Raw genomic sequence first — 27,529 nt, forward strand, 5'->3', positions numbered from 1 at the left:
TCCAGTCTACAAGACTCAGTTGTCCCTTCTAAATGGCCTGCTCTCTGTCCCCTCTGGAGACGTTCAGGGTTCTGAGGCCTAGAAATGCAGGGGGAGTCTGTGGGGCAGGGAGGCCATGGCAGGCGCCTGTCACCAGAGAATGGTACGGGCCAGAGGCCACAGGGTTTGGGCAGGCAGGGCGGGTGCTGCCCCGCTCTCAGGACCTGCCCTGCTTTAGGAAGGGAGAGTGGGGCGTCAGGGGAAGCTGCACACAGAGGAGTAGGCACACTGCTCCAGGGCAGAGGCCTGACTGCCACGCTTCCCCTCTGCTGCCGGGCTGTGGGTGGTGTCTCAGGGACCTGTGGCTGGCACACACACACACACACACACACACACACACACACACACCCGCCCTGCCCCGCTGGTGACTCCACCAGGACTTGTATCGCTTTGAGTTTTGGAGACTACATCTGGCAGGGATGTGGGACCCCAGCAAAACCACACTGCCTGGTGTCCATTCTCTCCCTACCAGCATAGCAAAGGCCCCAGGGAGGCACCTCTGTTTAGAGCCAGAGCGGGTGCACCACCAGCAGCCTCTGTTTGACAGCCTTGAGTCCAAGAGAGAGAGCCAGGCGCAGCGATGCACACCCGCTGCCTGGGCCTCTTGGGAGGCAAAGACAGGAGGACGGCGAGCCAGGCCAGCTGGGTGACTCAGGGATACTCTGTGAAGGCATTTCCCAAGCACAGGGACAGAAAACAAAAACGTGGAGAAAATGTGTTGGAACAGGCTCACTTCCGAGGTAAGGATCCTGCAGCTCAGAGAGGTAAACTGACTTCTGTTGGGGCCACAAATCAGGAAGATAAATCCAGCGAGGGGGTGGGGGTTTCCTCACACTAGATGTCCCATTACCTCACCCCACCTCCTGGCCAGCAGAAGTTCTCAAGAGTAGGTCTTTGCTTTTTCCCTCCACTCTGTCCTTTTCCTGCCTCAAGAATTTTCCTTCAAAAGCAGAGCCCGGATAAGTCACTGCCACCTCAGCCCTCAAAGGGCTTCAGAATAAAACCTTTTCTCACACCTACCTTCACGGCCTCACCTGTGTCCCTACCCTTACACCCATACTCCACCCACACCGAACTCCCTGCCTTTGTAAAACATAGCCTGCTCTTTGACTTCTCCAAGCTTTTACAAGTACCATTTCCTGGCCTGAGGCCCCTTTGGTTCTCCCGCACAGGCCAACTCCACTCCCTCCCTGAAGTGCGTCTCAAACATTCCCCTTGCAGGTCTCCTGCCTTCGCCAGGGAGTGTTCCCCTGTGTTCATTTCTTTGAATTGCAATTATTTGATGGAACAAATGCTTGTAGAAGCTGATCCCCGAGCAATGTGTCCCTAAATTTATGCAACAGGGGCCGTGGCTCAGAGGCAGAGCACACTGGGGGCCCTGGGTTCAACTCCAACAGTGCCAAAGAAAGAAGATGAAAGAGAAGTAGTCCCGTATGGCGGCAGACATGGAAGGTCAGAAGCCCACGGCGAGTGCTAGCAGCAGTCTCTCCGACCCATCAACCCAGCAGTCCAGTAGCCAGCTCTGCTCTGTGGTCTCACCTGCAGACACGGGCTGGGGCACACACCTGCTAGGAGTCTGGAGAGGCGGCGTCTACTTTGTTCTTTTAGTGGCAGTGCTGGGGATGGATCCAGAGCCTGCGCATGTGACAAACCACACCCCAGCCCTGCTCAACTTTTGATGGGAGAAAGTTCCCCTATGGAACAGAAGGAACCTGGTACCATGAAGACAGGGACAGCTCTGGAGTTTGAGGAAGCCAGCAGTCCATCTAGTGCAATCCTAACGTGTGAAATAACCCCATTCAAACAGGAGGATGAACGGATATGCTACAGGTTTCCTTCTAAGGTGACCGAAGGTATAGAATGTAAGACAAACTATGATGGCAGTGATTTGGGGCTCTGTAAACAGCAAAGCCTGATCCACACGAAAACTTGTACAAAAATGCTCACAGCAGCATTATTCAAATCAGCCTCCCCCATAAAAGCAGCAACACAAATGTGCCCCCAGCAGAGGAGCAGATAATAAAAAATAAAACGTGATCGGCCAGGCATGGTGACGAATGTCTGTAATGCCAGGACTTATGAGGCTGAGGCAGGAAGATCATAAAGTCAAGGCCAGCCTGGTCCTCATGGTGGGTTCACAGCCAGTTCAAGGCCAACTACATAATGAGACCTTGTCTCAACTAACTAACTAGTGATTTACTGTTCTTAGGCTCAGAAACCTTCATGCCAGGAGAGCTGAGGGGAGGCGAAGTACGTGGCCAGGCTGAAGCCAGAAGGAAGAGCAGAGGGCCGAGCAAGCCACTGGCCTGTGTACCACGAGGAGACCACAGAGAGGAAACCAGGAACGCAGAGGCAGGGAGCCGCTGTGGCTAGCGGAGTGCACGCTCCTCCGCTCCGGTCCAGATCCCGACTCCCGGTGGATCTGGCCCTTCCCTGACTGCCTCTGAGGGGCCACCTTGCTCACCCTAAACAGTCTGCGCTGGCTGACTGTCCCTGACCCAGGATGTTCAGTTCTCAGTCAGGCTCAGTGCTTCACGAATACAATGTCATCTTTTCTGCTGCTTTACGCAACAGCAGCTTATGTAGCCACATGAAGTTATGCAACACAGCTATCTGCCTCAACAGGAACAAACTCTGAAGACACCACACTGGGTGAAAAAGAAGCCGGCCACACAGGACCACCCACTGTACAGTCCCATTCATATGGAATGTCCTAGGCAAATCCGGACAGAAAGCAGATGACTGCCGGGGCTGGGGGAATGAGGTGATGGGAGGTGATGACCAGGGATGACGTTTGTTCCTTGGTAACAAGATGTCCTAAGATTAACCGTGGCGGATGGACCATCTGTGGGTGTAGCAAAAGCACAATTCAAACGGATAGACCCCATGCAACATTAATTACATCCCAACACAACTACAAGAAATTACACAAGTCAGGTGCATGCCTGTGGTCCCAGCACTTGCGAGGCTGAGGCAGGAAGATCACTGAGAGTGCGAGACCAGCCAGGGATACAAAGTGAGCTCAAGTCCAGCAGCCTGCACTGCACAGCGAGACCCCTGACTCAAAACAAAACCTTTACACAGCACCTAGGTCTAAGCCTCAGCCTTGCGAAAGAAGAAAGGGTGGGGGAAGGCCAAATGGGAAAAACAGGAGTCTGTGCTTGCCCTCTCCACGAGCAAGAGGCGCGGCCTTACCGAAGCCCGCAGAAATAACTCGCACACACCCTGACCTGCTTTGACCTGACTGTGCGCACCACTTTTGTTCTTACAACTATCTGGGGCTGCGTAACAGTGTTGCGGTCAGCAGATGTAGACACCAACTGATAAACGAATAGGCCGGCATTAGGGTTGGCTAGTGTCTAGTGATTTGGGCGCACATAAGTGGTTTTGGGGTGTTTTTACTGTTGTTTTGTTCCTTCAGTGTTGAGCTATATCCTTAGTCCTATTTATTTATTTAGACAGGGTTTTGCTATATAGCCCAGGCTGACCTTGAACTCACAGCGATCCTCCTGCCTCAGCCTCCTGAGTGCTGGGCTTACAGGTGCATGCCACCACTTCCTGGCCTTATGTTTTATTTTGAGACAAGTTTAATTTTCTCAGAATGGACTCTCCCAACCTGCCTCAGCTTCCCGAATAGCAGAAATTATGGGCATGTGCCACCATACCTGACCATGAATACGCTTTTGAGAACAGTCACTCGATGATACCTGGCCCCCACCATCCATTGGGATCTGTCCTCTGGAACACACCCAGGAGACACCCCAGGGGCTCTACGTGTGTGCATAAGTCCTAGAGACTGAGTGGCCAGACAAAACCTGGGGCAGGAAGCAGCACACCAAGAGGCCACAGTCAACCTTCCCATGGTCTGTCCTTGCTCTATGGCCTAACTCTGTGGTCCCGAGGTCAGCCGCCCTAAGCCATCACCTAAAGATGGGAGATAACAGCAGGCGCTGAGCACTCCCAGTGGCTAGGAGAATTCAGATCTACACTGTTGGCCTGGGGACTCACTGCTGTCCAAGGCTGAAGTCAGGCAGGAGATGCACTATGGAGGCCGTGTGGGACCAAGGACTGACTGGAAGGACTGGAACCCGGTGAGGCACGGACAACACCGCCACCCGACTGACCTCTGGGGCTTGTTCTCCCAGGCAGTAAAGGCAGCTGACTAGGGTGGGCTCACATGAGCCCAGGGCTTCAGAACTAGCAAAAAGACGAAGTTGATGACAGCGTGGGCTCTGTGATTCCCTGGAGATCTGCGAAAACTAATGAAGATTTCTGAGCTACTTTTAATATATAAAAAATCAAATCAGTAGAAACTGGTCATTCAGCACCAGAAAGTCCCACACATGTACTAAAATATCAAGTACTGCCTGAGCTAGGCACGGTGGTACGCCTGTAACCTCCTCAACACTCAGGAGGCCGAGAAGGCAGGATGATCTTCAAAAGGTTGAGACCAGCCTGAACTGCACAGTGAAACCTTATCTCAAAAAGACAAATGGATAAATACATGCATACATACGTACATACATACAAACAGAATGCTATATAGCTCTCTTAAAAATAATTAGCTCATCAAGGAAAATGATCCAAGCTGCCCTCAAAAGAGAGAAAGCTGGATCACCAAGCCAGACAAAACACTGTCTCCAGGCAGGGTGGGGCATAGCCACCTGATGATGTCACCTGCTACAGATATGCCAGCGCTGTAATCCACCCTCCCCGGGGGCTTTGGGAAGAGGTGGGTCCCAGTGTGGATAACCTCGCCTCACAGGGAGCAGTCCAGCCTCCTTCACTCCTCCTCCTGCCTCTGCGCAAGTGAGTGGCCTGGGAAGCAAACTGCCCAGGCTGGCGAGATCCATCGGGACAGGTGTGAGTACAGCCTGGGCAGACTCAGACCGGCGGACTCAGACCAGCGGGCCCAGAGACGTCAGCCACGTCCACAGGCACCAAGATGGAAGAGTCTGGCTTCTAATACAAGAAACCCAAAGTATAAATGAATTAAGGAGCAAAATAAAAGCTAGATGACAGGGCTGGGAAGATGGCTCAGTAGAATAAGCGCTTGCCTGGCAAGTGCAAGGGCCTGAGTTCAATCCCCAGTTCCACCAAAAAAAAAAAAAAAAAAAAGGCTAGATGATAGCAAACAGGGAACCAGGGATACAGCTCAGCAGCACACTGGTACTCCAGGTACCAAAATTAATTAACTGATTGATTGATTAATTAATTAATTAATGGAAAACAGGGAGCTAGAACTTTTGTAGATTGGAAAGGGACCAGGAGACGGAGGCACGGGGAAGCGACGAGAGGTGGAAGTGAAAGAAATCAACATGTGTCATGTACGTGTGCCAGCTCCCCACTAGGAGTGTGGGCATTATGTGCTGCAAACCCAGAAAAATGTGCACTGAGCTAGGCATGGTGGCGTGTGCCTGTGATCCCAGCACACAAGGGGACAGTCGAGAGTTTGAGGCCAGCCAGCCTGGGCTACAAAGAGAATTCAAGGCCAGCCTGAATGGCATAGAGAACTGTGTCTCTAAATCAATCAATCAATCAATCGATCAATCGAGGGCTGGGGACATCACCCCATGGCACAGTGCCTGCCCGGCAAGTGCAAGGTCCTGAGTTCAATTTACAGCACCCCAAAAAAAAAAAAAAGTCAAATGATTAAAGAAAAATTCATTGGCTCTAAATAAGACAGAAGCCTGGTGTGGTGGCACACATCTGTTATCCCACACTCGGGAGGCCACGGTAGGAAGAGCACCACGAGTTCAGACCAGTTTACACTACGCAGAGAGTTTAAAAACAGTCTGAACCATATAACGAGACCCTGTCTCAAAACAAACAAGCAAACTGACCATAAAAAAAAAAAAAAAAGTTAAAATTTTATCCTCCAAACACTATGTTAGCACTGTCTTGGTACAAGCGTTTACTCAAAGCAATTTGTCTGTGCTCAGTCATTTCCCTGGGCGGAGCTGTCTCTTAGTCAAAGGAAAAAGGCTAGGGAAGACTGTCAGCGAGGGCATCATGGTGGTTAGCTGGGGTTTTGCCTTTTTGCAGCGCTGAGGACCAAACTCAGGGTCTCTTGGATGCTAGACAAACGCTGCACCACTCAGCTAAACCTCAGCCCGACGCTGTTTTATTCTCCCTCCCTCCCCCCCCTCCCCCTTCCTTTCAGGTGGTCTCACTCTGCTGGTCAGGCTGGGCTCAAGCGATCCTGAGGCAGGCACCTTCTAAGTATCTGGGACAGCAGGTGGGCACCATCACGCCCAGTTAGTTATGATTTTCATTCAGACATGTAACTACTTTCTAAAACATTTTCTAAATCAGAATTTCCTAATGGATATTCCTTAGAACACTAATGTTAGAGAATATTAATAAGTATTTCATGGAAAAAGCAATTGGGGGGGCAATGACGTTAGCACAGGTTGAGCAAAATCAAGTTAACCAGATGGCTGCAGAACTCCTCAGAATCTTTTATATGCAAATGGCCATTTCCAAGGAGATGTAGTCTACACTTAGATTGTTGTTAAGAGGTTTTTTTTATTAAAGGCTTATTCAACAATGGACTCCCCTCTCTTCTTGGAATCTTAGGGAACTTAATGGTCCCAGAAAGACAATTTGAGAAGTCTGTTATCTCTAACACATGGGATTGGCATGGCTATAAAAGTCTTAAAGAGAACACAGATCTCCTGAGCTTTGCTTTTCCCACCTATAAAACCAGGAGGACTGTTAAGAGTCTGAATCTGAAATGTCCCCAAAGACCCAAACCCTTGGGGCCCAGCCTGTGACACTATCAGGGAGAGGTGAAACCTTAGGAGGGGGGAAATAGAGGGGAGGAAATTAGGTGACCAGGATGTGTCCTTGGAGGGGTCCATGGGACCCCAGCCCCTTCCCTCTGTGCTTCCTGGATACCATGAAGTGAGCAGCCTCCTCTGCCATGATTCACTGTGTCACCACAGATTCTAAGCAATAGGGACAAGGGGCCATGAACTGAACTGCCGAAACTATAAGCCCAAATACTATCTTCTTCCCTAGAAGTTAGGTCAGGTGTGTGTTACCAAGATGAAAACTGAAAGATAACACAAGCACTTTTTTTCTTTGAGACAGGGTCTCACTGTGTAGCACAGGTGGGCCATGAGCTCACAGAAATCCTCCTGCCCCAGCCTTCCACACGCTAGGACTAGAGGGCTGAGCCACCACAGCCAGCCACAATGACTCCACAGGGGGAAAAGGCTGAGCCCACCACACACAGGCCTGCAGTAAATGTGCACGCTCTTCCTCTAGGGGAAGTAAATCAAATGAGCGTGGAATCGGGTGGGGGAGTAACACAATAATTATCACTGGAAGGTTCTGTGATCTCTGGGGTTATCTTAAAAAAGAACAAAGAGGAAGAGATGGAGGGAGACAAGGAAGAAAGGAAGGAAATTTCACCTTCCCCAAGAACAGGACCAGCAGAGTCCCCTACCTCTGAGAGCCAGGGGACAGGCTTATTCCACTTCAGGTAGCTGTTGTTGCTGCTCCTGCTGCGGTCAACTTCTTGGTCCTGGTAGGAGAATGAAGAACAAACTTAGTGGGAATATTAGGGCACAAAACCAAGGGCTGGACAGGACTCGGGGCCCCTTGAAAAAATCCGTGGTCAACAGGGTGTCAGCAGTCACAGTCCCTGACCACAGGAGACACTCCAGTACCAATTGTAACCCCAGCTACTTTCAGGATGGGGCATCTGTCTACCTTATTTGTCTACTTTATTCTCCCTGGTTCTCAGCAGAAAGTGCCTAGTATCATCACCAAGGTATATCCTGGGCTCTATGCCAGGGAAAACCGGACTTGCTGTTTGGCTTACTGTTTTTTTTTTTTTTTTTAATCGTCTTTTGTTTTGTTTTAAGCACCAGGGATGGAAATGGGGCCTTGTGCAGTACCTATTAGGCACCTGCTGTACTACTGAGCTACACACACCCCAGCTCCAGGACACGCTGCTTGAGGTAGAGGCCGCCTGCCTAGAAAGGCTCAGGCATGAACAGACATCTCTATCAACCTAGCAAAAGCAGAAACAGGACAACCAAGCCCAGTGGTAGCCAGGGCTTAGAGGCAGGCAGGACGGACATCTCAGCCCAATCAGCTAGGAAATCACAGATGCCACATGGGGCTCCCATGATAGACACAGCTGGCCTTGCCACCTACCTGGAGGTTCACACTCTGGGGATGGTAGAACTGGAGGTTGGGGTCCACAGCTGGGATGTTCCTGCTGGCCAGAGCCTTGGCTAGTTCTCTCCAGCTGGCATACCCTGTGAAAGAAAGGAGATGAGAACATAATGCGAAGGCCTACGCGTTTATGAAACAAGAGTCTGCAGAACAAAGGCAGCCGCTGCCCTTCTGCTCCTCACGCATGGATGGGGCAGGAGACAGGGATAAACTCAGCCCCCGCCAGCAGGCCAGAGAACGAATGAGCCCCCTGCCCATCAGAATTCACCGCCTTCTCTAAATCTGAGAGGGAACCGGTCTAGGGGAAATGGACCATCGTCCTTGCGACGTTGGCTGGGCCTTCCCTGGCTGCCACTGAAAGCCCGTTTCTCTCTAGAAGCTGCTGAGGAGAAACAAGTGAGAAAGGAAATACACTCCCGGCTTTCAGCTCTGTCCCTTCCAAGGAAGCCGCAGGGGATCACTACCCCTACCAATCACTAACCAAAGAGTTGCTGGAGAGAACCAGAGCTGTGGGAGGTAGGAAAGCCTGGGCTTGAGACATCACGTTTGTCAAATCAATTTATAAACTTCTGGAAATGTAGGGTTGGAGGCCCAGCTACTGGAGAGCATGTGGGACAGATGAAGTCCATACGCTGAGCGCTCCAGAAGCCCTTCACCCGTGCACATCTGGGAAGGCAAACGCTGAGCTATGGTAAGAGGGAGGAGGACCAGGAAACTGTCACGGGCACGCACACATTCTCGAATAAGCACGGAGGCAAGAGCTAAACTGCGAAGGACAGAGTCAAGCCTGGCTGGAAATATTCACAGCTATGTCCAGAGCCACAGCCTCCTCCTGTAAGGAGAGGGGCTAGGCGTGGCTACTGGGCCTTGAATCAGCGGACCACAAACCATATGCCAATTGTTAGCGATAAACCAGAATCTCAGGTCACCAGAAGTTAGAACGGGCTCTCCAGATCTCTTCACATTCCAGATCAGGCCTAGCAAATGGTTGCAAGGCTAACACCAGAGCCGGCGTTCAGATGGACCCCCCCACGCCCCCTGGCTGCTTCACCTCTAGCAGCTTTGTGGAGATGTGCCACGAGGCTCGGGCGTGGCTCTGAGGTGGGGGAGCGGCTGGCAGAGCTGACGCACATGGATAGTCACCTGCAACCAGAAGCCAGAGGCCGGAAACCAATGGCTGACGGGAAGCAAGTGTCACAGGACCCCAAGGTGGGCACCAACGTGGACACAGCCTGCCAACCAGACACAGATAAAGAGCACCACTCACAAGGACGGCCTCTCGGAAGGTGGACATCAGGGATGCTTCCGTGGGGTGGGAGAACACAGAGAGGCAGGCGGGGAAGCTATTGCTTTTCTAACAAGGTCTGTTACTCCCTACAAACTGTCACTGTTGATACGTTCTGTGTGGCCCTTTGGCGTTTAGGAAGCAAGCATAGGCACGACCTCCCTGAGCCAAGTCTTGTGAGATAGGCCAGGAATAGATGTCCCCACCTTACCGACAGGGAGCCTGAAGCTCAGAATCAGCCACAGGGCTGGCTGGCTCCCAGGCTGAGAAGGGCTCTGCCTCACACATCACCACTTGGTCACCACTTGGTCACTTGCCTACATTTTCTCCCCGGGGTACTTTTTGACAGAGACTTGAAAAGCCCAGGGCGGCGGCCTCCGCTGGAGAGCGGTGCCTGCGGGATTCCTGCACACGCAATCTCAGCTGATGTTACGGTTCCAGAAGTTCTGCAGGTCTATCCCTTGGCATCAGGGCCTCCCCATGTTCATGCCAGCCAGCTGGCAGTCAGAAGCACATGAGCTCCGCGAGAGCAAACACAATGCAGCGACGCTAGGTCGCAGGTGCTTTTTTTGGAAGTAGTAGTACTGGAGCCTGAACCCAGGTACACCCCAAGTCCTTATTTATTTTTAGCTGCGTTCTCACCCAGGATGTTTTTGCACCCGTGCTCCTGCCTCAGAATCCTGAGCAGCTGGAATAAAAGATCTGGGCCACCACATCTGCTCAGGAGCGCTTTCTCACAGACTCGTTTTCAGCTCCAGGCCAATTCTTTGACTACTAGAAGTCACAGAAGGGGAAGATGACTGACCCTAAGTCAATGAACTCCTCCTGTGGGCCTTTAGCTCCCTTGGTCCTGGCACCTGCTGAGAAGTGACAAAGTTGTTTTGGCCCGACTTTACACAGCTCCTCTGGGGCCTCTACTTGTGTGGCCCTTTGGGCCCTGTCCTAGGCCTGTCCCCCAGGGCTAGCAGGAATCTCCCTACTGACATGATCTCCTGAACACTGCAGATATATCTGATCAAGCTTCTCAGCTCCCTCTCCTATACAACAGTGCTGTTTGGCCAGTTCAGCAAACGTGCTGTGGGTATCTGGTGAGGTGAGGCTGAGGCAGGAGGATGGCAGCCAGTTCAATGCCAGTCTGAGGTACAAGGTGAGACCTCTGCTGCAAAGAAATGAATGGATGAAAAAATAAAAAAATACTAAAAAATGAACGGATGAATGACCACGCTGGGTGCCTCTTCCTAGTAACTGCTTATCAGCTAACCCCAACCCTTTGCTTTCCTGTTGGCTATAAAACCTCAGCTGTCTCTGTTGCATTCAGAATTAAGCTCTTAACAGTATGGGATAAAATCTGTCATTACCACTGTTAGTGGGTGAGCAGTTCTATTTTTCTTTAACAGAAGGCAAGAAGTGGCTCTCTTGTGACCCAAGACAAATACTGCATGACCCAAGACAAATACTGCGGTGATGGCAGGGGTGTACTTACAGGGAGGAAATTCAGTGGAGTAGATAGTGCCAGGGCCTGCCACCCTTAGGCTGCAGGTGGGTCTGCATAGTTGTAAGATACCTGGAATCAGGAAATGGGCAACAGTCTAGCCTTCAGCAATGTAAGCAGAGAGAAATTCTCTGTGCAGACTTTGCAAATCACGGAAAGATAAGCAAGGCTCTGGAGTAGGAGAGACCTGATTTTGTATCAGCCGCTTATCAGCTGTGGCTGCTTGACCACGAAATTGCACCTCTGTGGCCTTGATTTCTACAGTTGTATGCAGGGGACAAAACCCCCCACCCTGGGACTGGTGTGAGGGTCCAGTCATGTACCTTAGACCCAGCATGGGGTCTGACAGCCAGCAAGCACCTAGTGAGCAATTCTTCTTCCTAGTAATTTTTTTAAGTTCAGCGTTCTGGATTCAGGAGTCAAGAGAGGTGAGTTCTAAGCCCTCTGGGAGCTGTCTGGCCCTCTTCTCTCCATGCTGATTGGCCACAGAATAAGTAGAGGTGAGCCAGCAGCAACTCAGTGGTGACACAGTGGTGAACTCTCCTGTTCGTTCCATGGGCATCACTCGGTCCCCCAGCCTCTCCACAGCCCCCGCCCACACTTGCTAAGTGCCTATCCCATATCAGGCACTGAGCCCCAAGTGTGGACCTCCCCAGGGTCTGGGCTCTGCATTAATCCTGCCACAGGCTACCGAGGCACCGCTCAGCCCCCAGGGACTCTCGGGGCTAAAGAATGTGCTGATCTCACTACTGACACTTGTCACTTGCCTGCTGCTCCTGGCCAGACCTCTCCTCCCACAGCACCAGCTGCCAGGGCCTGTTTCTCCAGCGACAGGTGTCACATTTGTGCCAGGAGACAGACACCCAGAGCTCAGGTGACAGATCAAGCACCACTATGGGCCTCACATTCCACCCTCACAAAGCTGGGCTATCAAATTCACCATCAGCGCCAGCTTTGCCAACACCCCTCCTCCGGGCAGTGCAGACCCTTCAGAGGCCTGAAGCTTATCATCCTGGCTCTTAGGTGAAAACAGGGCGCACACACACCCCTTGGTGCTTTTTCTTTCCCCCCAAACTCTCACATACTTCATTTCACTGCCCCTCCATCTGCCTGTTAAGTGTCATCATCTCCATTTTAGAGATGAAGAAACAGAAAGGTTATCGGCCCCAGGTCACATAAGAGAGCAGGATGATCCACATCCGCCGTAGGTCTGAAACACAGTAAGCGCTTAACCTTCCGCCCCTCGGGACCTTCTCTAGAAGTCCTTAGGTTTCAGATCTGCAGCTTGTGCTCACCTCTTCTACCTCTGGCCTGATGCTCTTGTCTACGTATCATGGGGTCATCAAGGTCATCCACAGGGGAAAAAACGGAGGCCTCTCACTGATCAGGCGGCTGCTGCTACGGACTCCAACCTGACCCGACAAGCTTGAGCGCCTAACTCCATTCAACAGCTGAAATGCATTAAAGCACTTCCAACTTGACAGCCAGGGGCCAGGGTACAGCTCAGCGGCAAAGCGTTTGCCTACCATGCACAAGACCCTGAGTTCTCCATGCTGTTATGTTGAGCTACAGGGGACTCAGGTCAACAATTGCTGACAGGGGCTGGTGAGATGGCTCAGTGGTCTAAAGCACCTACTTGGAACAAGCTTGACAAAGCACAGGGACCACGGTTCAATCCCCCAGCACCACATGCCAGCCAGCCGCGCCCCCTGGTGGGCTGAGCTGGCCACACACACACACACACACACACACACTAAATGTTAAAATAAAAAAAAATAAAAACAAAAACAAAAACAAAAACAAAAAAAAACAATTGCTGACATTGAGAGTCAAGCAGAAGACCCAATACTATTATGGGCTACTGTGGACTCTTAGACTATTTTGCTGAGTTAACACACCTATAATATTCAAATAACGGAACTAAACAAGAAAAGGGGATACAGATGAAGGTCCATTTTGTATCTGTGTATTCAAAATGGTTAGGATAGGGGCCTGCCCATTAGCTCAGTTGTTTAAGTGCCTGCTTAAACAAAGCACTCAAGCTGAAGCTGCAGTGGTTCGAACCCAGATACTCACAGCAAACCAGAAATGCCCTAAGGCATCTTCTGGCCTCCAAAAAAAAAAAACCCTTCAAAATGGTTAGGATAGATATATAGTTACATTCTCTTAATGAATAGAGGGATTTGTTCTAATGGTGTTTGTAAAAAGGATATCATGTCTGCATCTTGTACAGCAATTAACCATTAGGAAGAATGTATGCAATGTGTGAATTATTGAAACTGTCCTACCAAGAGAAAATAAATGAATAAATAAACAGCAAGAAAAAAGTATAGCTCAGCACTAAAAAAAAAGAAAGAAAGAAATTAGACACTAAATGTTGCAACCTTGTTTAGCCAAATGAATAAACAAAAAATTTGGTGAAAAAAAAAAAAAAAAGACCCTGGGTTCTATACCCAAACAGAAGAATAATTCAAAAAGCAAAAAATTCAAGTTAAATTTGCATGTAGATACACTGTTGAAAAACCTGTCAGTAAAGACTCCGAGCTGACTCCAGCACACCAGAGCCAGGCCCTCTCCGGGAAAATTCAGCATTCAAACCTCCACCAATGCCCAATAGGACATTTTATAAGGTGCCTGGCATGATATATTGCTTTTGCTCCAAAGTCATTAGGGGATAGTAGCTAACATTAATTAATGAGAACTTATTCTATGCAAGACACCAAGCTAAGAGATTTGCTTCACCATATAAAGGGTCAATGAATGCATGCACACAGGCACACACCCTACTGTGGTGAGCGGTGAGGGCGCCCAACACATACAAGAGGAGAAGGATGTCTCTGCCCCAAGTTAGATGTGCCTCAGCCCTCACTCTCCCAGTTTCTTGCTTGTTCCTGTGGAAATCGATTTTATCTACCTGTACCTAGAACTGGGTGTAAACAGCCCAACCCAATAATGAAGATAATCTCCCCATAAATAAATGGGGTAGTCACTGAAGTATATGGAAAACCTTACCCCATTCCCAAATACACCTGCGTCCTATATCAGTAGGGAGCCTGGAAGCAACTCAAGAATGCCAGCGGGTACGCTGGACCTGGGTGGGAGTGCCTGATAGACACTGGCACAGCATGGGGTGCCATGCATCAGGCAGAGGCCTGCCTGGCCCCGCTGGAAAGGGTATGGGGAAGTGACCTGCAAGGGGAAAGGACTCGCCCTTCATGGAACTCCAGGAAGGGGTGTGGCAGCTCAGAGGGCTGGTTCCACCTGCTTCACCAGGCCTAAGAGACGGAAGCTCCAGGTGGAGGGCAGATACGTGATTAAGCCCCAGGGTCTGCACAGAGACCTGCCCAGCAGAGATTCAAACTGCAGAGAGACAAGGTGATGAAATCCAGTGACGCCAAACAGGCCAAGCCCTCGTCCCACGAGAGGACAGGAGGCTGGCAAGGGGCCAAGAGGCATCCAGGACTCAGCGCTGATGCGCTGGTCCCAGGTGAGACAGCAGGACCTGTGGTCTTGTCCTTAGAGAGCCCCAGAGGGCGAGCCACACAGCCCCAGCAGGAGGGACCTGCTGCAGCTCAAGCGGGCAGGGCCTGAGCACACCACCCTCCTCCCCCAAAACTGGTAGTGACAGGGAGAGACAGGAATGAAGCCAGGGACCCGTCACCTGGGGCAAGTCTCTGCGGCAAACCCAAGGCTCCAAAGGTGAAGAAGGGCGTGCCTCTGCTTTGCCTCCCAATGCAGGGCACCCCGGGAAGCTTGATGCAACAAAACCATCATCAACGCAACCACAATAATTACCATCTATGCGTTAGGCCCCCATAACATACGTGTGCCTACTCATACAATCCCTATATTCATACTAAACGAAACACAGATTATTCTGATTGATAGAATAGCCTTACAAGAAAACACAGCTTTTTAAGTTGAAAATCTTGTCAAGAGTCACAAAAGGCAGAAAGTGATGAGGCTGGTATTCGAAGCCAGTACCAAAGCCTGTGCTCTTAATTCCCTCACTCTATGTCGCGTGCACTTCAGATTTCTGTCTGCCCTCATCATCGCCAGGCTCAGGCACCACGTGGTTGCCCGCCTGTCCCCATTCTCTCACCCAGTCATCGCCGGGCTCAGGCACCACGTGGTTGCCCACCTGTCCCCATTCTCTCACCCAGTCCCCGATTCCTCCTACTCACCCCACCCACCTCCGCATGCCATGCAAGTCTTCACTCTCCCTCTTACTTGGCACTAGCTTCTCACCACAGGTGCCAAAGAAATGCAAGGGAAAGTGGAGACCCAAATCTACGGTCTGTGTGCAGCTGAAGCTCCGGATATGAGCGGACTCGAGCAGGACTTGCTGCCCCTTCCCTGCTTTGTGAGCCTTCTCAGCAGAACGAATGTAGCCAAGTGCCTGTGCACACTGGTTGGCCAGGGGTGTCACAGTGGCCCCTTGGCTCCATGTCCTCCTGTACAGCACAGGTCTGTACGGTGGGGACAGCCAGAAGAAGAACCCCATGGTTTCCTGGCACCTCCTTTGCTGCGGAGGCAAGGCTGCTGCGGCTCAGAGCCAAGCCCAGGGCTCAGAAGAGCACCCTGCTGCCTCCTCCACCTCTGGCCAAGCCGGCATCTGAGGTGGAGGCTTCAGGCAGGCTGAGGCTCGAGAGTGGCACACAAGGACTGTACCCATTTCCCCACTGAGTGCTGCCTGTAGGGCGCCCATAAGGGGGATTTAAACTACGGCCAGAGCTGTGCCTAGGCCCTCGCTGTTGCCAGTGCTGCCTGCTGACACAGCCATCCTGATACAGCAGAAACCAAGTGGGTCAGCGAGAAGACGGACGAAATGGCCTTTCCACTCTGCTGCCACTGCGCCGCGAACACAGCACAGCTCAGTAAACTTCCACTCCCCTATCCCCCAAGCCAAGGGGCTGATCAGAAGAGAGGTGCTCAAAAGGTTCCTTAGCATCACCATCATCATTATAAAATGTTAGAACAACCTACAACAACTAAGGGCCCATTTTCTGGTTATAGTGTTATGACAATGACAGTGAAAAACTGTCCTGGTCAGGAGGAATGTGGCCAGGGACCTGATGAAGCAGAGATGGCTTCAGGAGAACTCACAGTTCACAGGGCCTGGGACTAGGAAACTGGCCCATGCCCACCAAAGAGATGTACTCACTAATCCCCAGTGGATCTAGACATGGACCTTCTCGGGGTCCTGCGGGGCAGGACTTTTCTGAACCCCCTCAGCTTGACTTTTCCTGTCTTCTTTGTGCAATGGGACAAAGATAGCTTTCTACACATCACGGAAGACACGGGAGCATCTTCACCTTCCTGGAGTGTTTCAAAGAGGAAGCTCAGGTCTGGAAGTAGCTCAGTAAGAAGAACTTGAAGACCAGGGCTGGTCAGGACTGAGTAACCGGAAGCCAGAGTGAGTGACGGATCTGCGAGCTGCCCCATCAGCAGGCATCTGCCAAGGCCCCCCACGCTGTGTACCCTGATACCTGAGGCAACAAACACCCACAACGAAGCCACCGACTGTCCCTCCCTGGCTGGGCTGTCCATGGACTGCTACATGAGCTCTGGCGCTCACGCTTGTGAGGAGCACAGCGGACGGCTGTGGCTACTGCTCCACGACTGTCCATCTTCCACACTTGTAGGAACATCGGGTCACAGGCTCCATTTTCAGCAGTAGGGATGGAGCTTCGGGACTTTTCTGAACCCCCTCACCTTGACTTTCCCTGTCTTCTTTGTGCACTAGGACAAAGATGGCTTTCTACACACCACAGAAGACACAGGAGCAGCCTTCACCTTCACCAAAGAGTCCAGAATAAGCAACCACAATATAAGGGAAGTCCTGACTCAGTACAACAGAATGAAAAGGTTTCTTCAAGAACATCAACCAAACCTGCCCAAAGATGGAAGCATTTCTTTTTTTTAAGATCGAAGCATTGTGAAGGGGGCAGGACAGCGGCTGGCTGCCAGCGCAAAGCCTGTACTCTTCCTTCTTCTCCTTTTTCCAGGTGGAAGAAGGGGACAAGACTCCTTCATGCTGACTGGGTGGAGGTGGCGCCAGCCTGCCTTGAGGCACAGGAGGGGTTTCCACAGTGGGAGGTCCAGCAGGCACAGAAGGCAGAACAGACATGAGTAGGAACCAGAATGTCAAAAACTGAAAACAGGCAGAGGAGAAGACGGAATGTGGCTTTGGGAAGGAAACAGACGGGAGAGTAAGGCACGGCGGTGGGACCTGTCATCCCAGATAATTAAGAGCCCGAGGCAGGAGGACTCCTGAGACGGAGAGGCCACGGCCAGTCTCAGCAGTCACAGCAAGACCCCTGGGCCTCTTCTACAAACTATTTTAAGAGAAAGAGAAAGTAGGAAATACATTTTCTTTTGTCACTACTTTATTTATTTATTTTTCAGACAGGGCCACATTTCATAGCTCAGGCCAGCTCCGCACTCTCCATGTGGCCCAGGGTGACTCAACTTTGAAAATGCTCCTGCTTCAGCCTCCTAAGTGCAGCGATTACAGGCAGCGTGAGAGATACCTGAGAATAACTGCTCATCATGAAGAGGCTAGACCTGTGGGGACGATAGTAAGCTATCAACAGAGACCTGGGGGGAGAAGCACGCTGCTTAAAGGCCTCCTCTGCGTACCGCCCCACTTATCCAGCAGGTCAATACCAGTACGCATTTAATCGGGCGTAACAAACTGCACTCCCTCAGGCAGGTCATTGTGTCAAGTACATCATATGTACATCTTGTTTTGTCTCCGTAACAACCCTTCGGCTAGGTATTGGTATGATTCCCATTTTACAGAAGAGAAAGCTGAGGCCCTGAGATAAAGAGGACACATCACAGCCTCTAGACAAGGGCAGAGATTCACCACCTGCTTGTTTCCTCTGTTTTGAAAGATCTTAACATGTATCTTACGCAGGCCTTTTTGTCTGCTGACTGATAAAGTGAAGTCCAAGGAAAGCAGCAAAAGGTAGGCAGGGCCCTTGAGGCCAAGGTTTGCCAGGGCCACTGGGGACCAGCAGCCCAGGCTTCCTACCTCTGCCTCCACCCCATGCCTACTTCCAAAACAACACACTTTTTTGTTGTCCCCCCATCCCCCTTGGAGATCTAAGCGCTCGAGCACACCAGGTAAGTCCTGCGCCCCAAGCCCAGGCACAGTGTCGTCTTTTAGGCATCTTGAGTTCTCTTTTCTGCATCAGGTTGGAAAAGTAATAAGGTTTATTATCTGATCTGGAGGGCCGCAGCCCTGAGCCTATGAGGCCTGATGGACGTGACCTGCCACAGCCCTGCTGAGGCTGTGACCAGTCTTTTTTTTTTTTTTAATTTTTAAAGTTCTTTATTAGCTGAGCTCAGCGACCATCAGCGTAGAGCCCTATTCTTTCTGGCAACCTTGATGGCCAGGACCAGGTCCTGGAAAGGACCCTAATGGTGTAGGGTCCTTTTCAGCAAGCAACAAGAGAGGCAGGTTGTCTCTTTTTGATGTAGCCTTGATCACTGGTCTGGGCTCCTGGTGGGTTGTCAGGTCTCTCGGGAACAGCCTGGTGAACTCCGACCAAGCAGTGGGTGGACTGCTGGAGGAGCTGCAGAGGGAGTGTGTGGCCATAATGGGAAGCCCAAGCTGGGGGATGATTAGCTCCATCAGTGCTTTTACCACTTCTCTGGAGGACTCAGTTCTGATGGGCAGGGGTTCCACCCATGCTGAGAAGGTGAAAATAGGCACCAACGAATACTTTTATTTTCAACAGTAGACTTGACCTCAGTAAAGTCCTCTTTGACATCCTCCGTCTAATGATCTCGGTGAGAAACTCCAAAATGATCCAGGGAGAAAAACTGGTCTTGGTGGGTGACCTCCAAACAATATAGGGAACCTCCAAATGACATAGGGCTCTGGACTTGACCTGCACGAGTTCGCGTTCTCTAAAACCAAAGAATGAATTTTAGGAACAAATGGAGGTTATGAGAAGAATATATTTATTGAAAGAAAGAAAGCTCCTGTCCCGAGAGAGGGACAGGAGGAGGGGCCCGAGTGGGTAGTTTCCCCCCTGTGACCAGTCTTGAGGAGAAAGGATGGTACACAAAGGCTCAAGAAAGGAATATAGGGGCTCTGCTTTCCTCCTCTCCACCAAAGACCACGTTAATGCAACTTCAAGGATGAGGCAGGCCGAGGGCCGGGGGCCAAGGACTAGGTCACTGGCCCAGACTTGTCCGTCCCATCAGAGCACTTTCATATTCTTGGCTCATCCTTATTTTAATCCCACTGCCATGAATTGCTTCCATTTTGTTGATGGGAACGTAGAGACCCACACTTGAGTAAATTCACTGATCTCGCAGGAACACAGAGACCCACACACAAGTAAATTCATGACCCGTCTAGTGTCAAAGGAAGTTGGTCCTAGGCTGAACGTTAGGCCTGTGGCTCTTGGCCCAGACTGACAGAATCACATGTGCTCTGGTGACCAGGCAAGCCAGTGCAGGTGGAGTCTGGGCCAGGATGCTGATGGAGTTTAATCTAATAAAGGCTTGAGCATGCGTACACTGCAGACAACTAGGCCTTGTTTGTTAGTGTGCTCCAAATGTGTATCTGAGCTGAAATGAGCAGTCCCAGTGCATTCCCAGCTTGAGAGGTTAGATTACCTGGACATGACTTTAAAAGTTCCAACAGTAAATCAGGCATCTGAGGGATCTCTCTGTCTCTTGCTTGTAATTTTTAGACTCACGTATGTGTCTGTGTGCAGCGAAAATACATATAAAATTTAATACACCATTTTTTTTTTGTGGTACTAGGGACAGAGCCCAGGGTATTCCTCAAGCCCTTTTTATTTGTTGACACAGGGTCTCGCTAAGTTGCCAAGTCTTGACCTTATCCTCTTCCTGCCTCTACCTCTTGAAGAGCTGTGACCACCATGCCTGGCATCACTTTAAGTGTACAATTCAATATAACAGCAGCATTAAGTCCATTCACACTGGTGTACAACCAACAGAATCCAGAAATACAGCTTTTTTATCATTCTAGACTGTAACTCTGATCCCAGCACTCAGAAGGTTAAGGCCAGAGGATCAAGAGTTCATGACCAGCCTAAGCTACATGAAGAAAACCATTCTCAAAAGACAAAACAAAAACCCAATCATTTGCTAGAGCCTTTGAAAGTGAAAGTGGAGCCAAGGAGCTAGCTCAGTAGAATAAGCGCTTGCCTGGCAAGCGCAGGGTCCTAAGTTCAATCCCCAGTATCGCAAAAAGAAAAAAGTGAAAGTAGTGATACTGCATCAATTTATTTTCATATATATATATATACATATATATACATAGGGGAGAGAGAGAAAGGGAGGGAAGGAGAGAGGGAGAGAGAATGAATTTAAGAATTGTTGCCATCTAGGACAGCAGAGAAATCAGCATTACCAGCCCCAACTTTCAACCCACTAGAAAACTGGAGGCCAGATGACAGACACATGTCATTGTCTGAGATTACAAAGCAGATGTGAGGACAAAGGACAAAGGTCCAGGCTCTCCCATTCAGACCACTCCTGTCTCCTAAGGGCAGGGCCACTGCGGTGGTGGGCACAATAACCACGCAGCCGATGAGGAGCTAATGTTGGAGCTTCCTTGGTTTGGCATCTTACTAACAGGGGCCCTCTTGTGGAAACGAGTCACGGCTCAAACAGGCAACCCAGAAAGCAATCTTCTCAGAGACTTTGAGACCCTGCTTGGTTGGGTCCCCCAGTTCTAAGGTTTGGTTTTGTTTTTTCTTTGCTCCAAATGCCCTCAGGGGTGGTTTGGCTGGCTGGAGTGTTGTGGGGATCGAACTCCAGCAACCTGAGGCTGACAGCTTTGTGGAAGCAGCCACTTAAACGACTGAGCTAAGGCCAGGCCCCACCCCAGTTCTAAAACTAGACTCTGTCACCATATACAGCTTTTGAGTTCTTCAGAAGCACGTGCTGGGTCATACACATCACCTTTGACTTTAGTCTCTGCCTTAAATATGGAAGAGGGTCAATAAATATTAGAGTTCACAGATGTACCATTTATTGTTTTACTATATATTTATTCTCTAAATAACTATTTTAAAAATTCTTAATGGGTGCAATGGCACATGCCTATAATTCCAGCTCCTCCTTGGCAGGAGGATCAGATTCCAGGCCAGCCTGGGTGACTTAGCAAGACCCTGTATCAAAATAAAAAATTAAAAGGTTGGAGGATGCAGGTCATGGTGAAGGCTCTGGCTGGATTCAACCCCCAATACTGCAAAGAGAAAAAAATAAAACCTACAAACACAGAAACAAAGGGCTGGGGATAGTTCAACGGCACAACCTTACCTGCCTGGCAAACACAAGGTCTTGAGTTTGACCCCCTGGTACCAAAACCCCCACAATAACACTGCACACTCCTCTGTCATGCATCTCAACATTCTGCACAGGAGGATAATATCCCTCCTTTGGGTTACCAACCAGTATGTGGGGAGGAAAGCTGCCAGGCGTTTAACCAGGCCTTTGTGCATGCAAAGCAAGCTCTCCACCACTGAGCTTTTGCATAAATTAACAAGGACTGAGGCGTAACTCAGTGATACACTGCTTGCCCTAACAGGCATGAGGGTTTATTTCTGGTCCCCAGCAATGGAAAAGAAGAATTTTTTTAAATAAATAGTATGAACAAGGGCAGCCAGATAGCTCAGCAAACTAAAGAGCCCACTTAGGCAGAGCACAGTGGCCAGGGTTCAGTCCCTGGCATGCTGTGCCGGCCCCACCCCCAGGGTGTGCGGAGAGGACGACTGAGACTGGGTGTGGTGGCGCACGCCTGTAATCCCAGCACTTGGGAGGCTGAAAACAGGAGAATCACTGTGAGTCCGATCTAAGTAGTGAGACCCTGTAGAGCCTGTCCTAAATACTAAATAAATAAATAGAACAAATGTAAGGATACTTGAGAAGTATCACGGATTTGAGTCAGTGGGAAAGAAGCTAAGTAGGAACCTACCAGTCTGCTCAATGTTTACTTGTTTTTACCCTTCACAAACAAAAAATGCATTCATTAGACTCCAGTGTAATTGTTAAACAATCTACATGCGTTCCGACCCATTGATCAAAAAATAATCTCTGCGGGCGTACTCTGCTCTTCACGAATACAGAGAGACAGTGACTCTTAGGATGGATGACTGAACTATGGAGTGAGATTTTACATGCCATACTGTCAAAACGCTAGCTTTACAGCCAGAGGGAAAAGTGAGGATTTCACTAAGTGAACTGGTTGTTTGATGTGCTAGTGACCATACTTTCTGAACCCCAAGTCAGGATACATGGTCTGACCATGGCAGCAGACTGTGTGAAATAAGTCATCTTCCCAGGAAACCCAGATGAACTAGTGGCAGCATCTGACATCCATCTCTGTCAAGGATCTTTATTGTCCTTAGATTCACACAGTGACTATTTCTCTGGTCATTTCACTGGTGTGATGATCAGTGAGAACTTATCTGCACAACTCTACCTAACCCACTGATAGTGAGGTCAACAGGAAGATTAGCTAAAAATGAACCAATAGCTAGAGAGGAGAAAAACAGCTGGTTCCAAGACCCCCTGTCCTGTGTCCAGCCCCCACCTTGCATCTTCCACCACTCCCCTTTGCCTGAGCCAGCAGCCTGAATCAGGTCTACCATCACACTTAGATGGATGAGACAGTTGATCCAAAGCATACAGAAAGTGAGGACAGCCCAGAAACACCACACAGAGGACACAAGGAAGGAGGTTGACAGCTGAGAGCAGGAAAGCAACCAACTAGTACCTCAGTGAATACTCTCTTGTGAACATCCCTAGTATTGTGAGCGCTGCCGGAAGCTGAGTGAAAAGTCTAATTCTTCTTACCAATGAGACCAAGCTAGGACACAGCGTCACTCACCTTGAATTTGTATACCTGATTCAGTCTAAGAAATCTTGGTGAACCAACACATCCAACAGCTCTGGTGGGAGCTGGGTTCTCAGAATACATTCTATAACTTCATAGAGGAAATCACAGATACATAAGAAAATGAGCTGACAGAAACTGCCGGAGGCCCCACAGACCCGGTGACATAGGTCTGTAACCCCAGAGACTTAGGGCTGAAGCACAAGGGTGGCAAGTGTGAGGCCGGCCTGGGCAATGTAGTGAGATACTGTCTCAGAATACAGTAAAAACAATTTTTCAAGGGATGGGTATAGCTCAGAAGTAGGCTGCTTGCTTAGCAGGCACAAGGCCCTGGGTTTCATCTCCAGTGGAAAAATAGGAGGAAATACTACTGAGAAATAGGTCAGACTACTCTGACCTTATCCAAAAAACAGAAGAGAAAGTTAAAAACAGAGGACTTTGGAGAAGAAGCCAATGCTACAAGAACAACTCAAAGACAAAAACCAAGATACTGAATACACTGAGCTGTGTGCTACAACCAGCTTAACATTTCAACCTTTCAGATGTCTAGGACTCTCACTATACCTGAGTGATAATGATTTCTCAGATTTTTCTCCTATTTGGAGCCACTGTGAGGGCAGCTGAGGCACCAAGAACTTGGATTGCTTTGGTTCTTTATTTTGGCTTTATGTTTTTGTTTTTTGGGCTTTTAAAAAAATTTCTTGGGCCAGCAAGATAGCTCAGTGGACTAAGAGCCTACTCAAGCAAGCACAGGTTCTGGGGTTTAATCCCTGGCACCACAGGCTGCGCCAACCCTGTTCCCAGAAGTGCTGAGCCAGCCACCAAGACCAAGCGTGTTCACGCACGCCTGTAATCCTAGCACTGGGGAGACTGAAACCAGGAGGATCACTAGGAGTCTGAACTGCAGGGTAGTGAGAACCCATACTAAATACATTAAAATTTTTTTTTCTTCAGCATAACCTTTGATATTTAATGACCCACGATGGCCGCTGGTATCCTAGCAATACATTAAGCTCTTGGGAAGCCATTAACTGTTTAGCCTTCCTGGATCTTAGGGGAATAGGTTTTCCATCTTTCAAAGAGCCTGTTGTAGGCAATTTGTAGGTAAGATGCAAATGTATCCCCTGGGCTGGCTGAGGCGCTGAGTTAGGTTTCCCTGGAGTTCATTGCGCTGCTGTACAAAAACAGATACAGGTTTCTTACAAAGACTGCACAGTCTCTCATTTATTTTGAGTTGGCTTCTTGGACCAGTTTATTGGAGTTCTGACAGCTGTGTGGAACAGCTCAGGGTTGGAAGGAAGCTTTAAAAAGAGCTTAAGGAAAAGGCTTCTTGAGCAGTCAACAAGCCAGGATTACGGATCTCTGTAGCCGTGCAGCTGCCCTTCCTGATGGTCAAGTGTGGTATTAAGAACTAGGTCCAGAGCCAGGAAGGCCTGACTGATTCCCTGCCCTGCCATTCTGCAGCTTGCGACCTCTGCCAAGTTCCTCACACTCTCCAAGCCTCAGCTATCTCCTCTCTCCACCCTATCATTCAGCTGGAAAGATGAATTAGGTATCCAAACCAATCAAACTAACATGCATCAAGGCAGAAGGCGGCAGGCGGCTCCTCCAGTGCTGTGGCACTAGCTACTAGTTACTGGTTGTTTATTCATCAGGGCATTTTCTATGCATTCACTTCCAACGCACACCCCTATAAAGTTTTGCTTTTTCCACCGCCCTAAAGATAAAGCTGAGGTTTAACAGGTTGACATGCTTTGTTCCAGGTTTTGTAGGGGTCTGAAGTGAGGTCTCAGTTAGTTCTGTTTGGTTTCAAAGTCCTTAGGCTTCTTCACCAAGGTCCTGGGAAGCCCATTCAGAGGCCAAGAACCAGGCCAGGCAACAGGGTGTCATCCCAGGTGACGTTCCGCAGGGCCTTCAGCCCCCTCAGCCTCCTGACTGTGCTTACCTCCCTGCTTCCAGGGCAGACTGGTTTGATTTCATGAAAAGGCATGCTACGAAGCCCCACGCTAAAGAAAGCTCCTACGGGCAAGATAGCTCAGCAGACTGAGTGCCTGCTTAGGAAAGCACAGGAACTGGGATTCGGTCCCCCGCACCACATGCCATGCTGGCCCCTCACCCAGGCATGCTGAGCTGGCCACCGAGTCCAGGCATGGTGGCGCATGCCTGTGATCAGCACTGGAGAGGCTGAAAACAGGAGGATCACTATGAGTCCAAGCTGCAGAGTGAGACCCTGCACAAAATACACAAAAATAAATAAATAAAAATAAGAAAGGCTCCTGGGATTCAGAACAGAGGATTCTGTTGGTCCCCAGCCCAGGAGGACTTCAAGGTATAGAAATCTCAAAAAGGTGCTTTCATGGTGGGTGGAGATGCTAGGTCTGGAAATGCAGGTAAATCACTGCTACTAAATACACGTAGGGGCTGGGGAGATGGCTCAGTAGAATAAGCGCGTGCCTGGCAAGTGCAAGGGCCTGAGTTCAACCCCCAGTTCTGCCAAAAATACATACATACATACATACATACATACATACATACATAAATACATACACCTAGAGGGCTGGTGAGATAGCTCAGCACACTAAGCACCTGCTTTGGAAAGTACAGGGACCAGGGTTTGATCCCAGTCCTGCACGCTGCACCAGCCCCACCCCCAGGGCGTGCTGAGCTGGTGACCAAGTCCGGGCATGGCGGTGCACGCCCGTGATCCCAGCACTGAGGAGGCTGAAAACAGGAGGATCACTACTACAGAGTCCGAGCTGCATAGAGACCCTGTACCAAATACATAAAATGAAAAATAAATAAATAAATAAATAAATAAACCCAGACTTTACAAGGCAGTCTCCAAGCCCAACCCAGAAACCTGCCTCTGGTCTCAGATGGGTACCCACGTGCTTTTCACCGGATTTTCTATTTGGCTTGGGTTTTGTCTGCTTTTTGGTGGTACTAGGGCTATAACCTAGGGTGTCACGTATGCAGCTCTCTACTGCTGAGCCACACTCCCAGCCCCAGATAACTTTTCTTTCTAGAATAAACGAGCACAGGTCTCCGACCCTCTACCCAATCACAGAGTACAGAAGCACATCAAGCAGAAAGCTACGGTCACCTCCAATCCTCACTCTTTCCCCACAAGCCCCTCATTCCTTCCACTAAGTGCTCATCTGCCACTGTGGCACAGTTCAGGGTCTTCTTCCCAGGCATACCCTGGTCCTGCAGGTCTCACGTGTTTCTCCTGAATGTCACCTGTATGCTGATGACTTCGCAAGGCCAAGCATCACCTACGTATCTAATGCACTTACTCTCCACCTGAGCATCACAAAGGTAGCAGAACCTAATGTGCCTAAAACGAAACTCTTGCCAGCGTGGGGGGCACATCACTTGGGAGGCTGAGGCAGTTCAAGGCTAGCCCGGGGTGCACCGTGAGCTCAAGGAGCATGGACTATACAGCAAGACCCTGTCTGAAAACAGTAAATGCACACATACGTATAAACTCCTGGGTCTCCTCATCTTGCTCATTTTAGTAAATGGCAAGTTCTGCCTCCCAAGTGCCAAGGTCAGAAATCTTCAGGCTGGCAGCGCAGCTCCGTGGCACAGCACTTGCCTAGCACGTGTGAAGCTCTGGGTTCCACTGCCAGCACAGCCAGTCCATAAGCCAGTACAATCTAAACATTAAAAAGCCCCAAAGGCAGACCCAGGGCAGAGCACTTGCCTCTATGAGGCCCTGGGTTGGATCCCCAGCATTAAAAAGACCCAAAGGTTCATAACCCGGACATTGTGGGGCCCCCAAGCTGAACCCAACATCTCTGTTACAGAATGTTTTTATTCACTATTCTCCTTTGAGTCCAAACTCTTCCTATGCATGCATTATTTTTTTGTTGCTGTTCTCTAAAACCTCCAGATATTTACTTTAACTAGAGAGCATGAGAGATAGGAAAAAAAAGTGTCATCTATCCTCTAAGCCTCCTTCCCCATGACAGCTACTGTGAGTAGTTAAGCAGCATTCTGTACTTTCCCCACACTCACAGACAAGAAAAAAACAAACAAACAAGCATCTGTCTTGTCTAACCAACAAGTTCCAAGAACATTCTAGCAATGATTTCCCAATTGACTCGCATTCTACTGTGGCCAGGCACGCTTCTAACACGCCCAGCAGCTAGGCGAGCTCCCCCGTGAGACTACAGTAGAGGATAACAAATTACCTTCCAAAACGCGTTGAAAGCAATTCATTCTCGTTGACATTACGTATCTGATGCCAAACAATGTCACTGGCACTCCATATCAACATTTAAATATTTGCCAATCGAATTAGTGTATATTTTTCTTAAAAAACAAATAGATTATATCTATTATCTGCAATTTCCTTGTTACCCTCCAGCAATAACTTTCTTTGTTTGATCTTAGAGACTGAACCCAGATCCTCATAGGGGCTAAGCTAACCATCTCTGCTGAATACACCCCAGCCTGCTTCCTTTTATGACATGGTCTCACTATTTAGCCTAGAATGGCCTCAAACACATGCTCCTCCTGCCCATCCCTGAGAACCTAGGTGCACAGGTGTGTGCCACTATGCCTGTCTTCATGCCCACCTTTTCAATAGTTTCAAAAGTTTTCCAATTTGTGTCAGACAATTCACCTA

At 49.6% G+C, this 27,529-nt stretch overlaps 1 protein-coding gene across 1 annotated transcript in view; it reads right to left on the reverse strand.

Moving 5' to 3' along the window:
- B4galnt3 (beta-1,4-N-acetyl-galactosaminyltransferase 3) overlaps positions 1–27,529 on the reverse strand; it is a 107,103-nt gene that overhangs the window by 21,350 nt on the left and 58,224 nt on the right. Inside the window, exons 2-3 of the mRNA XM_004633392.2 lie at positions 8,209–8,312; positions 7,493–7,570 (exon numbers count right to left, since the gene is read on the reverse strand). Of these exons, the coding sequence (XP_004633449.1) occupies positions 7,493–7,570; positions 8,209–8,312 (182 nt within the window). The remainder of the gene's footprint in view (positions 1–7,492; positions 7,571–8,208; positions 8,313–27,529) is intronic.

Source organism: Octodon degus, unplaced genomic scaffold, assembly GCF_000260255.1.
Source record: "Octodon degus isolate 3935 unplaced genomic scaffold, OctDeg1.0 scaffold00054, whole genome shotgun sequence".
Lineage (NCBI taxonomy): Eukaryota > Metazoa > Chordata > Mammalia > Rodentia > Octodontidae > Octodon > Octodon degus.